This window comes from Patagioenas fasciata, chromosome 20 (genome assembly GCF_037038585.1).
Source record: "Patagioenas fasciata isolate bPatFas1 chromosome 20, bPatFas1.hap1, whole genome shotgun sequence".
NCBI classification, from domain to species: domain Eukaryota; kingdom Metazoa; phylum Chordata; class Aves; order Columbiformes; family Columbidae; genus Patagioenas; species Patagioenas fasciata.
Window position 1 is genome coordinate 4,844,532 of NC_092539.1, and position 17,030 is coordinate 4,861,561.

Sequence of the window (17,030 nt, forward strand, 5' to 3'; positions counted from 1 at the left end):
TCAAGTGACACACTGATACGAGTCATATTCCTCTTTAATTTCTAGTCCAAACTATACTTTTCATTACTTCATTTTTACTGAAAAAAAAAAAAAAATACCCTAACTTTTTATTTTCTTCTAAACAATTGCAAGGAGAACCATTCACTCAGGGCACGTCCAGCCAGCTACCAGTTTCACTTCCCTCCTTGTTTTCTGCAGCTCTCAGTGACGTGGGTAGTGAAACACAACGCTTGGCATTTCAGGACGTTTCTCGCTCCAGGTCCTTGAGTGATACCCATGCTGCTTTCTCCTGCACGTTTGGCCTCCTGAAGATGCCCAGGAGAGGAGCTTTTCCTCCGGGGACACTCATGGTGCTGCTGGTGCTTGTCCCACCACAGCTGGCAAACTGCCTCCGCAACCCCTGCCTGGAGGTACGTGGTCTCTAAACGAGCACAAAATCTTTCTGTTTCTCTGGTGCAACTTTTCCTTCTGCTTGGGAGATTTGTGCATAGTCTACTGTTTGTTAGTTGTCTTATGAAAGCCCATCTTTTTCTTTTCTAAGGCTGTTACCAAGGCAATTGAAGTATTTGAAGTAAATGCAGGTCTCAAAAACATCTGAGAACCAGAACCAGCAGCATGAACCATTGCTTCTTGTTGGCTTTCTGTACCTCTGAGGTTAATGCAGTACGGTTAATCTAATGGATTGTTTCTCTTCAGGAAGATATCCAAGCCTTGTCTATATTTTTTTGCAAAATACACTATTTTCATCTGATTTGTACCATAGAGTGATTTCACCAGTAACCCAAGTACCTGGCACTGATAAACTGCCTTTTGCAAACTTTTGCTGACAATTATTACTTACAGAATAACTGTGGTTAGAACTGCTTGCTAATCTGCAGTGGAGCAAAGCTGAGAGCTGATCCTGGACACTCAGTGCATCCTCGTCTGCTTGTTTTGCTGCATCCTCGTGTGCTTGTTTTGCTGGCTCTCTCAAAGGTTGCTGCTGGTTCATCCATAGCCTCACGGAACACTATCCTGTAGTTTTGCACCTGCTTCAATCAAAAAGAAATGTAGCTCTTTGTGGGGAGCGGAACCAGCTCTTTTAGATGTGGGGAAGATGCTTAAGATACATAAGATTATTTACCAAAAGTCAGGGTAGCTCATTTAGAATTTAACTACAAGGTTAGTTGTTCTGCTCCCGCTTTCCTGATGGTGTAATTTTCTGGCACTTCATGAAGTGCAGATGTTGACCATGATTAAATCTGCCACTGTTTCAGGTCATTCCTGACAGAGCTTTCACGTGCATGGGACTGAACATCTCTGGAGTTCCTGCTGAGGTCCCAAATACCACCCGGAACTTGGATCTTAGTTTCAGCAATCTGAAATCACTGGGGTCAAATTATTTTTCATCAGTTCCTGAACTGCATCATCTGGATCTTACAAGGTAATGAGCTCTTTTGTGTGGATACTGGATAATCTCGCTTCACCAGCTGGGCCACTATGGCTGCTTATTTTGGAGTCTGTTGGTTTGGGGGTCTCTTGGTCTTGGCTGTTCACTGTTGTTTGTTTGTTTTCTTTTGACTTTATCCCTGTGTCTGTTGCTCTGCACATCCCCATGGTCAAATGATATTCAGCTTTTAGTCCAGTTAGTGGGTGAGCACTCTCTAGGTGTGTCAGTCTGATCTGGTAGGTTGGGATGTGAGAAGGAGGAGGAAGATGTTTTACTTCTCTCTGAACATGAGAAATGTCAGACTTTTCACTGTTACAAAAACTCTGAAGTGGAACATCTTGGGTAAGCTATTTTTCTAATCACAGTTAAAAAAAAAAAATAAGAGGAAGGTACATTCATTTTCTAAAAGGCAGTTTTAAAATATCAACATATTCTCTTTTCCCTTCTTCTCGCATATCTGGGGGAGGAGATGGGGGAGGCTTATTAGCAAATTTGAATTGATGTATAATTTCCACTGACTTGAGACAACAGTTTCTCTGGGTAAATTGTTTCACTGAAAAATGTCACTCAGTCCCATCACAGTTACAGCTGCAAAGTGGCTGAGTGGCAGAGCAGCTTTGCTGTAAGGCACTGGCTGGATTATAAAACTAATTTTGCTTAAATTCACTGTGGAATGGATTTGGGTCTCAAATTTGGGATCTTCCCATGTGAAACCATCTTTAGGTGGCCACCTTCTTTTTCCCCTCTCCCTTTTCTCCTTTGGAGCCATAATTGCCTGGGGCCTCTTGCCTGTCAGCAGTTTTGCTGATGACATCCGAGCGAGTTGTGAGCTTTGCCACTGCTACATCCTGCTGGTGCCATGGGACTGCCCAGCTGTGACTGAAGTGACAGCCTGAAGGTGCAGAGTGGAAGAGAGTGCAGTATCCGCTTGGCTCTGCCATCAGTGATGATCGTTAAGATGTTAGTTCAGCCTAAACAGAAAGCCAAAATGCTTCTTTCCTGCTGCCTGCATGAATTTTTGACCTTCGCTGTGGCTCAAGGTCGCTTTGCTTTGCAATTGAACTTCGGATTTAGAGAGGGAGGAGGAGGTGAGAGAAGGTCTCCTGCTGTGGGACAGTTCACTTTGCACATTCAGGAGTGCTTAGTGCAGTACTATTAGTGAACACGTAATGAAAGGGACAGTGTTTCATGCACATTTTTTCTCTTTTCCTGCTCAACAGGTGCCAGCTCCATACAATAGAAGATAACTCTTTTAAGGATCTTCATAAGCTTTCCACCTTAATTTTAACTGCCAATTCCCTCCAGTACCTGGGGCCTGCAGCCTTTGATGGCTTAACATTGCTGAAAAAACTAGTATTGGTGGAAACCAACATAACATCTCTGGCTGACCTACCCATTGGACACTTGCATTCCCTGCAGGAACTGAATTTGGGCCACAACAACATCGCCTCATTGAAGCTTCCCGAGTATTTCACCAATCTGACCTCTCTCAGATACCTGAGCTTTTTCTCCAATAAGATCACACATATCTCCAAAGGAGACCTTGATGTCCTGAGGGAAGGGAACAGGCTCAACCTCACACTGGTGCTTTCCTTGAATGATATAAAGTACATAGAGCCAGGGTCCTTTGAGAAGATTCACCTTGGTGAGCTGGTTCTAAGGTCCTCTTTTGAGAACTTCAGTGTGATGCACAGTTCTCTTCAAGGTCTGACTGGTTTACAGGTCAACAGACTAATAGTTGGAGAATTCAACAACAACCAGAGACTGGTAAACTTTCAGAGCGGACTCTTGAGTGGACTGTGTCAGGTACGAATGCAAGAGTTTGTCTTAATCTGTTTCAGGGATTTTGAGGATGACACAGACACTCTTTTTAACTGCATAGGCAACGTCTCCAGTATTCGGTTGGTGGACCTCCAACTTGAAGAGGTGTCAGAGGTTCCAATGTTCTCTCAAGTGAAACAGCTGGAATGTAAGAAATGCAAGTTTAAGGAAGTGCCTGCCGTGAAACTGTCTCTTTTCAAGGAGCTGAGAGTTCTTCGTATTACCAAAAGCAAATACCTCAATAGCTTCCGGGAGAAATTTCACACTCTAAGTAACCTGGAGGTTGTAGATCTGAGTGAGAATCGCCTCTCCTTCACTGGTTGCTGTTCCCTCCAGTTTCCCAAGTGTCCAAATTTGAAACACTTGAACCTCAGCTTCAATTCTGACATCAGTGTGACTGGTGATTTTGCTACTGTGAAGAATTTGTTATATTTGGACTTTCAGCACACAAAGTTATTTGGTCCTGGTTCCTACCCTGTCTTTCTGTCCCTTCAGAAACTCATTTATCTCGATATTTCCTATACCAGAACTCATGTCAAAGCCCAGTGTGCGTTTTGTGGCTTGAACTCTTTGCAAGTGCTCAAGATGGCTGGCAACTCCTTTGAGACTAATAAACTGGTGGATAGCTTCAAAAACCTCAGTCACCTGCACACCTTGGATATTTCAAATTGCAAATTAGTACAGGTGGATCAAAGTACATTTGGTGCCCTCACTGAACTAAAGGAGCTAAACATCAGCAACAATAAGCTACTGCTATTTGATCCTGGAGTCTACAAGCCGCTCCGAGCCCTCACAGCCCTGGATTTCAGCAACAATCAGCTCAGCGTCCTGTTGGACTCAGCTCTAGAAATCCTGCCTGATAGTCTAGTCCTGTTAGACATCTCTCAAAACCTGTTTGATTGCTCTTGCATACATGTGAACTTTCTGAAATGGGTCAAGGAACAGCAGGAGCTACTGCAGCACGAGGAGTTGATGATATGCCATATGCCCACGTACGTGAAGAATGTGAGCCTGCTGAACTTTGATCTGTCCTCCTGCCAACTCAATGCAAGCATGGTGGCATCCTCGGTGATTGTGGTGCTCGCTGCAGTGGTGTTCCTCTTCCTGGTTTACAAATACTACTTCCAGCTATACTACTCACTGGTGCTGCTCAGTGGGTGTAAACACTCTGCAGAAAGGGGCAACACCTATGATGCTTTTGTCATCCACTCCAGCAAAGACCAAGAATGGGTGATGAAAGAGCTGGTGGAACCCTTAGAAGGAGGGACACCTCCCTTCCATCTCTGTCTTTACTACAGGGATTTCATACCAGGGGTACCCATTATCACCAATATCATCCAAGAAGGTTTTCTGAGTAGCAGAAATGTCATCGCAGTCATCTCTACAGACTTTCTGGAGAGCAAGTGGTGTAGCTTTGAGTTTGACATTGCCCAGTCCTGGCAACTTGTTGAAGGAAAGGCTGGAATCATCATGATTGTACTGGAAGAAGTGAACAAAGTCTTGCTGAGGCAGAGGCTGGGGCTGTCCCGATACCTAAGGAGGAACACGTATCTGGAGTGGAAAAACAAGGAGATCAGCAGGCACATCTTCTGGAGGCAGCTGACAGGGGTCCTGCTAGAAGGCAAAAGGTGGAATCATGAGGAGGTAAAGCTCATGTGAGAGAAAGACAAATCACATCACTTCTGTCCTGTCTCCCATCCTGGCCCTGGTTGAGGGCTGCTGCTTAGAAGCTGGTTCTTCTGTGGCTGTTCAGAGTTGGAGGAGGTGAAGACAGTGTAAAATCACTACAGAAATACGTGCCTTGCTGGTCACCCTTTCTCAAGGGAACGTGCAGGCTAATGAGTGACAACAGCTGGAAGATCTGCACATACCTGAGCTCCGTGTCTGTCTGCAGATGTCCATCATGCCGGTCCAGTTACCCACGCAGGTCTGGTGGGTTGGTGAATAGATGGACTCTTCTTGTCATTTGTCTGCCCTGAAACTGGATTTGGGTCTGGGCACCATTTACTTGGTGGAACTTCAGGGTCTGTTGCTTTGAGTGAAGCCCAGGATCTCCAGGGAAGTGCAAAAATACAGGATTCTTCATTCTAAAAAGGGTGGGAAACAGAAACAGGGTTTGGATCCTGAAAGGCTTGGGTCAGACTTCTTAGGCACCACGACTTAGGGGAAAAAGCCCTACAAAGGGAAAAGGAGTGTCCTGTAGTCACAGCTACTTGGTGATGCTGAACAGTTATGTTGTCAGTGGAGGGGAGGTTGCCATTGATGGGAAATTTCCCTAACATATTTATTTTAATTTTCTTTAGACCAAATATTGAAACCTCCAAATATTTCCATCACCTGAAACTGTTATTTGTATCCAGATTATATAGCATGAGAGAGTTGTTTGAGATTTTCTCGGGGGATCCAGGGATCAGTGAGACGAGAAAAAAACATTGAAATGATTAACACCTTTAAAATCAAGCTATTTCTTTGCTCCACCTGCTTCTCCTCATCCCGTGTTTCTGTATATACTGTGTGGGACTACCATATGTGAGTAAGACTGAGCCTGAACAAAGTGCTTTGATGTTTACAGCCAACCAGTTCTAGAATAAGCTTTTCCAGTCTCTGGACCAGCCTTAATTCACTGTTGGAAAGTGCTGTAGGACCCTCCAGCCCGTGGATTGAAATGGATTTTAGAGATGTTTGGAGCTAGCAATGAGGCTGAGTCCATCTGTCTTCTCCCCATCACACCATGGCAGGCTCTGGTCCCAGTTGGCATCCCACCGACAGTCACAGGATGTGGAAGTTTTGCCTTCGTTTCACCGAGACCGTGCCTGCATTTTGCAGGGAGAAGAGACAGAGGAGAAAAGTCTGGGTTAGCTAAACTGAATGTATCCCAGCACTGCCCTGGATAAAGGGAAGGAAAACATAAATGCCATTGAATCACATTACAGAGTGCTTCATTGATGTGTCGAATATTGAACACTGCTAGAGTATTGCTCTCTATTTACAGAAGGCTTTGGTTGGGATTAATAACTGAATTAGTTGAGTTTTAAACTTGCAAATCCTTCTATAATCAGTGATGTTCTACAGAGGTAAAACAGAAGCAATTGGGTGGTGAATCAGGTCTGATATTTATTCAGAATAAAGGGCCTGATCCATCTCGCTTTTCTAAGCACCAGTCAGCGACATCTCTGTGGAAGCCGGTGATGAGTGAGACCGACATCAGACACTATTTAAAAAAGAGGGAGAGCTTGTTCCAGGGCTTATGCTGGCAAAAGCTGAATCACAGCTCCCTCTCTCTGTGCTGTCAGCAGTACATTGGGATAACACTACCAAAAACCACCACCAAAAAAAAATGAGGTTTTTTGTGACCCGCAAGATGAAGCTTCAATAAAACTAAGCTTGATGCTGCGCTCACTTGCCCAGAGAGTTTGTTTTGCATCTGCTAAGTGCCATTACAGTGATTTCTGAAGTGCCGAGCTCCCCACCTCTGCTGTGAACAATGGGTCCTGAGTTCTGCATCTTCCCAATGTAGAGGCTGCTGGAGCTGAGGAGGGGGTACAGCAAACCAGGGCAGAGTTCAGGGTTCCCTGCACTGAGGCTAAAGAAGGGCACAGAGGACAAAGCAATTATTAGCCTGGATTTCAGCAGCTACAAGTTAAATTAGAAAACAAAAAGAGGAAAAATTAAATGGGGTGGGAGTTCCTACTCCTGAATTGAGCAATGCTGAAGATGTGTTTCTCCATCGCTCTTCTCTCTGTGGCTCTTCTACAAACAATTGAGTATGTGTGTGTTTCTGGCACAAAGCAGAGACTTCTATGATTCTTGATTGTAATTATAATAATGAGTTTCAGAAAGCCTGCAAGTGTTTGTGGGCATTATAGTAAGTGTTTAGGGCAGCATTGTTCAAAAAGCATTTGTTGAATATCAAAGCAGCTTTTGGAGGAGAGCTGGGGCGATGCTGCGTGGAGGCTCCCCTCCGTACAATTGAAAAAGAAGCCAGTCACTCGTTCTCCTCTTCCTAATCACAGCAGAAATGGATATGGGAGTTGCCCCAGGATTTCTTACCATCTAAGAGAAAGCACAAAACCCATTGTAGATTCTAGAAGGGGTGAGAGGAGGGAGACAGAGACTGGAGCATTCAGAAAATAAGGGAGTTTGGCAGAGGTTCATGCTCCGCAAGCCCTGCAGGCACTGTTACTCCTGCTCCCCTTGTGCATTTAGAGATTTCACTTGGTCTCACCAATAGCTGGTGCTTTGAAGACACAAACTGATTTCTTTTATGACCGAGACCTTCAGCAACGGAACCAGGATTATTTTCTTTTTGCTGCATTGCACAAGGAGGCTCAGGAGGAGTCTGGCTGGTGACACCAACCCCTGTTCATGGGACCAGGGTGCCAGGCAAGGCCATGTGCTGTGAATGTCCCAGCCCTCCCCGAGGGGTCATTAACCTGCCCTGGCAGTGCCGGCTTCCATACTTTGTGGTTTATGCTTCTAGGAGGAAAAAGCCTGCATGAACAATTTTATTTTCACCGATTACCCAGCAGAGAAAAAGCAGATTTGTTTTTAGGAGACTCAAAGCAACTTTCCACAATGCTATAAATGGGGAAAATATTGTGGTTCAAACAGAAACACACACACATATTTGCCTTTGTTATAGGAAGCAAATTTCTGAAGGAAAACTGAAAATTTTCACGTCTCTGAACAAGTTGGCGTGCATTGTTACTTGGAAGTGTTCACTGTGCAACAGGTAGCTTTGATATATTTACTTGTTTGGATGAATAAATGAGCAACCAACCAAACATCCATGCAGATCTGCATTCATGTCTCATGTAAACAGCTGAACATACTCCAGTTATTAAAGCATCTGTTTTGCTTAGGTCATAAAAACAGGTGGAGATAAAGCTCCAAAGGGCTGCTGCATCCAAACTATTTCATGTCATTTGTGATGGGGACATGCCCCGATTCCACCATGTACTTAATCTGACCCATGCAAAATGCCACTACAGCTGAAGCTCTGGTCTTACGTGCATTGCAGGGGGCGATGTCTTGGAGACCATCACAATGTGCCAGCATCATTGCCAAGATGTGCTTTGCAGCGAGGGCTCTGAACGGAGCAAACCCTCATTAACATGATTGCATTTGCGATCTCCACACTGCAGCAGAGACATTATGTATAAACTAAAAACTAGAGACATTTGCATCACTGCCCACCTGGATCTGTCTGATTGCAGGAACGGCACCGCGTGATGCTCCCTTGACCTCCCCAAGTATTAACGCGGACTTCCCATGTCACTTAAAAAATCAACAAAACAAGGAAAAACAGCTGGTTTCTCTAGACCAGCTGATACTTGACGGGAACAGGTTGAAACTTTTCCTGGAATAGTGTTTGTCCTTTGGGAAATGTTATTTTGTAAGTGGTTTCTGTAATTTAATGAGGTAGCGTAGTGAATCTATGGAACAGAAAATGCCATATCAGGGTTTCCAGTTTCGTATTGCATGGGTTTGTAATCTTGGAACAGACACTTTGTGTGGAAACAGTGATATTTGCAATGTTTTAGAGGGGCTGGGAAAAGGATTTCAAATAAAAGTTAAATTGCTTTACAACATCATTTTTTAAAATGTCAGTTTAGGCTTATGCTGTTGTTTCTCAGAGCACCTTTTCATTTCAAAATTTCTATTTATATAATCTGACTAGCCTCCCAAACCAAAACCAAAATATAAAAATGTTCCCACCCACCCAAATTAAAATTGTGGGAAAATTCACAATTTTTCCTTTTTGTGCCTTACTGAAAAACCAAAATGGAACTTCCATTCCCCTGACCCCTTTGAAAGATAAACCTTCACCTGGCTCTATCACACATGTAGTCTGGGCACTAAAAACCACTGAAGAATCCCCAGAATTAATTTCACTAAGTGCCTTTTGCAAAACATCTCGGGTAGGTGCAGTCAAATCAATGTGACCTGCCTGAGACCGAGAGCAATTGAACATGGTAGGAAAAGAAGCAATTTCTTAACAAGTTGTTCTTTGCCGTCGCAGCTCAGGCTGAGAATTGGGACAAATGACAGCGAAGCGTGATTTGCAGCAGAAGAGCCCATCTGCCAGCAGCACAAACCTGCCTCAGCTCCAAGGTCATGTAGAGGGCAAAGTCAATAATCCACCAGCCTGGACCTCTCTGCGCTGCTGCGAGCACAGAAACATCGCACCATTGAGGACAGCTCAGTTAAAAGCCTTGAAAATCAAGAAAAAAGCAACAAAAAGAATAGGAAAGAGGTCGGTGCAGGTTCTCAAAGCGGCCACAATTCAGCAGCTGGGTGAATCTGGGCTGCTGGAGGTGGCTGGTCCCAGGGTTTCCAGCACTAATAGCCTCAAGCACCTGGAAGGCAGGAGGTTTGTGATGAGTCTGTAACTGCTGCCTTTTGGCATAATGGTGATAAGAAAATGTTTTGAAATTAGTACCTCTGAGAAGTTGCTTTTAAATCATGTTTTTGCATACCGCTGTCTGCTCAGCTAAGGCAGCAGTCGCTGTTTTCCATCACTGCTGAGAAGGGGGTAATTCTGCTCTGGTTGGGAAGTCTTGCTGGGGACAGCCCAGATTTGGGACCTGTGATTTCTCACCCCAGTGCTTCTTTGCTGGGGGAGCCTGGTTGACCCTCTCGAAACGTCATCCTGAGACACTCTGAATGAAAATGGTGCTTTGCATGTTTCTCTCCGTCTTGGCAGCACGAGCAGCTCCCAGAGGCCTCTCAGGCTGGGCAGTCACTGCCTGCATTAGTCCTGTTCCTACCCGTGTGGAAGAGGACTGAATTACCATTTAAACATACTTAAACACAGAGGAAACTCTGGTCTTGAGGTCTGTTATGTGTATGTCTGGTAAAGTGTGGGCTCTGATTCCCAAAAGGCTTTAGGCACCTGCAGCACCCACCATACCCCTTCTTCACCAGCATCTTTCTCCAAACCACAGCTGGGGGGTGCACAGAGAGGAGTGAAAAGACAACGAAAGTCTTGACTATGTCTACAAATCAGATGTGTAGCAGGGAGGTCGTATACAGCCCCCAGGCTTCCAAAATCCTCCCACCATTCGTGTCTCGTAGTGGGGCAGATCCTCAGGAACATCCCTTCTTTAGGACCTGTGACCCTCCAGCCAGAGGATTCCAAACAGCAGCCCAGTGATCAGAGAACAACTGCAGCCCGCCCTGTCTGCAGCTCCTTCCTCCCTTATCGCCACATCTTGAGTACTATGCAAATAACAATGGGGTATTGTTAGGCAAAAGAGATTTAATTGCAGCCTACATTCCCAGAGAGGGTAAGATAGGCTTTTCTCCAGATCTATTGCCAGTCTTTATCTTTTCTTATTTCCCTTTCTCATCCTTTCCTTCTCCTCGAAGTTTCTCTTCACTTTCAGCTCCCAGCCAGCACCCAGTGACCAACCCAAAATGTATGAAAAAAGCGAGAGATGCTCTTTTTTTTCTTTTTAACATTTTTTAAACCATCTTTAAATCCTTTGGAGAGTTTTGGTCTGCAAGAAGGATTAGAAGTAATTCCCCTGCCATCTCTTGCTTCAGATGCTCTGACAATTCATTCTTCCGAGATCCCCTAAACTCACTGCGGAATACATTAACCAGAGGACACAGAGCAGGCTTGGGGACACTGTTATCCCGTGTTCCCATTCCCTACAGCCTGACAGTCCAGTTTAACGCATCCACCGGAGTTATCTGGGTGAGCACATCTTCCTCAGAAACCCAAGGCAAACCCAAACTTGCCCAATGTGGCAGCGGCAGGATGCTCGGCAGCGTTTCAGCTCCTGTGGCTGTGGGATTCGTAAAGTGATGCCTGAAAGTCACTTGTCCCAGTGATGGATCTGGTGGGACCTCATGCCACCAAAAGTGTGTCTGAAGCCAGATCCTTCCAACCCCTTTCTGCAACCACTTAATTTTTGCTTTCTTTAAAGGAAATAAGTGCACTGATAGTAGCACAAGGAAAAGCAGTGTTTGGCCCTCAGAATCCTCCTTGCAATTCTGCCTCACCTGTAAAGCCCTCCCGTCCCAAGGTATTTCATTTGCCATCCCTTGGCTGACACGGTAAGTATTAAAATAAGCTGTTAATAAGAAAACCCACAGTTTTTCCTCTCTGTTCTTCCTGAATGGTGGCCCGCGTCTTTCTGACCTGCAAGTTTCAGTTCCCTCTCTCTTGCCCCCTCTATCAGCTCCTGGTGCTGAGCTGGGCCAGCCCCGTTCTCCGCTGGTTTTCCCCCAAATCACACTGCTGACAGCAGCAGGTGGGTGACAAGATTCACCCCTCAGCCTCAGATAGAAACTGCCCAAGCTCTCTTATTCAGAGCCCTGACAGAAAGAAAAGGATGCCTGCCTGCTAGAAAGAGCCACAGCTGGAGAGCAGCCATCTACTCTGACTGGGGAGATGCCCACAGATGTCCCCAGTGTGATGGGGATGTGCCCTCCTGGTATCCCTGGAGCTGCGAGGGGAAGTAAAAAACAAGAAGGTGCTGGGACTGTAGACAAATCTGGGGAGCTGCTTGACCTCTTTCATAGCTGTTCCTCTCGGAAAAAAAAGGGGATATTTTATAAAAGCCTCATGAAAGCCAAGCATATCATGATTTCAGTGAGCAGACAGCAAGCGAGATAGGAGCATCCCCTTAGATTTGCCTGCCAGAGGTTATTTACCTCAGGAAGCTGCTGAATAAAAGATACAAAAATATAGGGAAAAGTAGTATTATTTGTTGCTTTCAAAGCATGATGGGAGGCAGAAAAACATTATGCGGGATATCTTTGAGTCTTGCCAGCCCGGATTTGTCAGGGCAGAGTTTTCACGGAGCACTCTCCGGGTGACCCAGTTTCCCAGACACAGACACACACACGTTCACGCGCACGCACTCCCAGCCGCAATCCACAACTTTAATAACTGTGTGACATACAAAGGCGATTTTGATGCAAAGTGGAGCTGACAGAGAAGTGGAAGGAAGTATCTGGGGTTTTTTGCTTCTTGTTGTTTTTTGAATTTTGCTTGGTTTTGTTGTTTTTTTTTTCTCTCCATCCAGTGCCACACCAGGATTACAGTCAAGGTGGATTCAACCTTCAACAAGGACTGATGTTATTGTGACATTTAACAAGATGCAGTAGCTCAGGGGGAGGGGAAACAAGGGTTTTCTTTTCTTTTCAGAAAGAATTTACTAGGGCTGTCGAGATTAAATGCATGAAGTGAATGCATATGGGGCTGCAATGGGGTTTAATAGCTTTGCTGCTGGTAACCACAGCACAGCTCTGAGCCAGGGTTTGGCAGCCCTGTCTTGCATCTGATGAAATATCTGTGTACGTGGAAGTGTGGATTGGAGGGTATGTCACTGCAATGTGGTCACACTGGGGTGACTTTGCTGTCATCTCTAGTTTTCTGGCTGTGGGTGCGGTGTGGGTGACATGAAGGTATAGTTGTATAGCTGTAATCTCGCTTTGTTTCTCAAAACTTCCCCTCAAGGATGAGGTAGTGGCTGCTCCAGTCCAGGTGACAAATGCCACTTGTCTTGCTGCGATTCTATCAGACTTTTCTATAGGATCCTAGGATCCTGCACTGAGGAAGGGACATATTAACCTGGGTGGGTTTACCAGACTCCTGGAGAGATGCTCCACGTGGTACCCAGCTACCCAGCTCAGGGCTGACCAGATCCTTCCCTAAGTCAGGCCAGGCTGTTGGATAGAGTGCACCCAGCCTTATTCCAGCTGACTCCATGTCCTTAAAGCAAAATGTAGAGACAAGTTGATATAACATTGCAGCAAAAGGTTAAAAATTAAGCATCCTAATAAAATCTGGGGCTTAGGAAAGAACTATACATTGGAGAGTGAGGAACCACAGGTAAAACACCCAAAGGACATGAATGCTGGGCCAATGTGCATCCCTTCTCCAGCTTTCCCAGGATTTGTTCATGGCAGTGGGAGTCCTTGGAGCAACGTTTTGGCTTGGACCTCCATTTAGAAAACATTCTTTAACTGTAAATAAACTGGTAATGCTTTGTGCCCTTCCAGGACATTTTAAATATTCAGACTCAAGCTTCTGAAAACAAAGCAGTGGAGAAATCGGGAAGACAGCACAATTGCAGAACTACCACAGCCCTGAGTGTATGAGCTGGTAGAAGGCAACAGGCAAAGCTCAGTAGAGATGGTGCCAAATAAAGAGAAAAATAAAAGGAGAAGGTGCTATTGCCTTGGGCTGTATGGTGGTGATGCAATTCCCACAGGCATTTCAGTCGTGTGAACTTTGGCAGATGGTAGACATTTGCTGGACTAGGTTGGGAGACCTTGTCAGAAAATCCCCTGTGTCTTGAGGCTTCCGGGCTGGTCTGTGGAAGAGATCCAGATGCTGAGGCTCTGGCAGGGACCTTCTTCTCCTGGGGACTGACAGCTCTTTGGTGAAGGGACCTGGCAGAAGGTCCTCAGTCCATTCAACAGGAGCATCTGCTGGCACCCTGCTGAGATAGCCAGCTCGAGAAAACCATTACTCACATGCCAAGCAGGTCATACACTTGCTGTAGGAGTGGTTTTGACTAATTTGGGGGAAAAACCATTTGTCTTTTGGTGTGGGGAATTTTTAACGAGCAAGCATGGGGCTGTGGTGGGGAAGAGACTGTCCTCAGTGCGGAGCTGTGTCAGTGAGCGGGTAACACACGGCAAGATTTGTGTCTGTTGGGGAAATGCAGCCTTGAGCTCTTATTTCTCTGCCCAGTCCCTGTTTGGATGGGGAACCCTCTCTGGCTGGAGAGTAGAACACCCAGAAGGTCAAGGACCCTCTCCCTCATGGGATGAGCTCCAGCAGATGCACCAGGACACCAAACAGCCTCCTCTCTTCTGGCTTAGTGCAATGGAGCGCTGAGAGCTGCGTGTTTCATTGCTGCTCCTTGCATCTGATATCCAAAGGCAGCACAGGGAAATGACAGCAATATGTGTCCCCCTGACACCCGGAGAACATAACGATATTGCTGTGAAAATGAGGCTGGTGCCGCACAGCTAAACTCTGAACCCTTCCCTCTGTGAAGGAGCTATGATTAGAATCTCATCTCACTCTATATTGCACAGCACCTGCAGAAGAAAATCCCACCCAGCAGCACGTAACTATTTTTAAAGGCCTTTTTCTTTAACAGTCTGGGAGATGGGATGGTGAGAATCCTGCTGGTGCCATGGATTTCTTTCAAACCCCTTGCAGAAGAGGATGGAGCTAGACTTCGGAGGGGGGGGGGGCGGAAAAAAGTGGCAGAATTATTTTGCCAAGTCTGGATTTTGTGCCAGCTCTTCGCCTTGGAAAGCTCAATTTCAGCATCTTCTCCGTCTGCTAATTTTATTTAGGTTTGCTGTCCCTAAGTCAGCGAGATACCTCCAGCTGTTGGAAGCTTACTGTGCGAGACTCGTGTGCTTTGAATACGTGTCCAGACACATGAGAGGGGTTCAGGGGTCTATTTAATGGGACACGTGGGCAGGAGTGTGTTCCAATGATGCTCTGGTGGGGAAAGCCACTGGAAACGGGCAGAAAAGACCAAGAGGATAAAAACGTCATGTCCTTGGAATGTGGGACACAGTAAGCTGTGAATTTTGGGCAGTCAATGCCAGATTGACACTGGACATGCTGTAGGTGAATAAATCTACCGACAAGCCCCAGTAGTGTATGGGGAGGGAGGACAAGTGCGGATGGTCTGAAGCAAAGCCTCACTTTCCACTTGATATGCTGCTCATGGATGGAGTTTTATGCTGTTCAAATATAATTCTCTCTCTCTGAATGGAACCAGAGAAGTGTATTGCGTTTATCTTATTAAAACAAGTTGCTTTGCAAGCAGTAGAATGTAGGAGTCCTGGTTTCCTATGGTCACCTCCCATGTGAGTTCTCTGGTGTCTCATAGAGTGGCTGGGCTCATATCGCATCCTGGGAGTGGGATGGAAAGTGGAAGGATGATGGGAAAAAGTGCTAATTTGAGTATATCTTCCCTTATAAAGCTTGTTAGAACTTCATTCCTCTGAGATCTCTCTTCTTCCTTCACATCTGCAGGTCAGTAGGTTTAGAAAGCTGTTATGAGCTGCCTGTGGGGCAACCAGCCCAATCACATAATCCTTGTTTTCTTGGGAAACTGTGTTAAAAAAACAAACAGACCTGACCTGAAAGACCTACAAATTATTTGTCGTTAGATCCCATAGATTTTGACCCACATACAAGTGCGTTTCATGTCTGACACTCACCACCAGGGCTCTGTAGCTGTGATGGAGATTAGCATTAACCTGAGAAAAAGGTCCTGCTTAGTATGTACTGTTGACCATATAGTTTGCAGATTGGGCATGCATCATTAAATAGATGTACCCAGCCACAAACCACTTCCCATTTTGTATAATACAGGCCAACAGAGATTTGAAAAATGTTCCATTTCTGTATAGAAAGACCTTTTTTTAAATTGAACAGTAAGTTAGTCCTCTATTGACTTTCAATTTCCATGCTCTTACATTTCCATAGCAACTCTGGCCATTTTTGCATTTATCTTTGTATTTAACTTTCCTCTTTCATGTAATTTCAAGTGGACTCAAGTGCTGTGAAAGGGTTAAACTAGTCTTTCAAATATCTCTCAGTTTTTAAGCAACTGCTTGAAAATACATATATATATATATTTTAGGCTAAATTGACAAGTCTGTGGTTTAATGAAAACTGTATCTGGAATATTTGCCCTGAAAAACCCTTCAGGGCGATAACAAGAATGAGTCACAACCTCTCTCCTCTCACCTTGCCTTCTATTATTACTGTGTTCAAAATTCTCATGCAGAATCTAAACTTGCAGCTGCGATAGCTGTGACAGTCAAATGTCTGAGTACAGGGTAAGCTTACACTTTGGCAATATTGGTGCATGTATGGGGAAACATTGAGAAAACAAGTGAAGTTCACAACTTTTTGTGCTTCCAGGCTTGGAGCAGAGATGTGAGTTCACTGTGACCATCTACCGTGGAGGGTTAGAGTTCCCACCAGCGGGCTGGAGGGTGTTTGGTGGGAATGTAGAAGCCCCCATAAGACCTTGGTGTTGAAGAGGGCTTAGGTAGGTGCTGTAAGTCAAGGGGATGGCATTGGACCAAAGGCAAATCTCCATGCATTGGTCATGGTGATGACACTGGAGAGTCCCAGCAAGCAGACATTGTTGAGTGAGCTCCTTGGAGAGTGGATTGATCTTGAAGTTTTGGGGAGTGTCTGCATGGGGACAGGTTCCAAGTCAGTGATCCTCTTCTAAGTCCACACTTGCCATTTCCTCCCTCTAGATTTCATAGCTGGAAACTCTGGCGGGGCTTTCATCCTGGCAACCTCTTGACTTCCAGTTACACTGTCAATGCTGTTTCTCCTTTGACGTCTTCCCACCCCTCCTCCATCCAGTTGATTATTCCTACCACTTACTGACAAACACTGTCTCCTGTCTCCAGGAAACCTCCAGGTGACTTAATGGCAGCACAGAGAAATATGGGACATGTTTCCCTGGAGATCTGTTGACACACTCAAGTGAAGCACAAGGAGAACATGCAGCTTTGGGTAGGCTTTTTACTGTGACTGTGTTCATCTTGGGCACTGATAACCCCCAGTCTCTCTGCAGCAAAGACCTGCCTAACTGACCAAGGTGCTTAAGTGCCAAAGGCATTTTTAAATTTTTATTTTATGGACCTGGGAGTCTAAATCTCATTGACTTTCAAATCGACTGTGCAGATCAATGCACAATGCCCTGACAAGGTAAGGTGGTTTCCTACAAAACGTCCTCCTGCAGATCAGCCAGTCCACTCT

At 45.3% G+C, this 17,030-nt stretch overlaps 1 protein-coding gene across 1 annotated transcript; it reads left to right on the forward strand.

Annotated features, from left to right (window-relative positions):
* The first annotated feature begins 247 nt into the window (after window positions 1-247).
* On the forward strand, window positions 248-8,859 carry TLR4 (toll like receptor 4). Its single transcript, XM_065853874.2, has 3 exons — window positions 248-410; window positions 1,257-1,423; window positions 2,650-8,859. Exons 1-3 carry the CDS (start codon window positions 312-314, stop codon window positions 4,907-4,909), a joined length of 2,526 nt encoding a protein of 841 aa, XP_065709946.1. The 5' UTR covers window positions 248-311; the 3' UTR covers window positions 4,910-8,859.
* The last annotated feature ends 8,171 nt before the right edge of the window (window positions 8,860-17,030 follow it).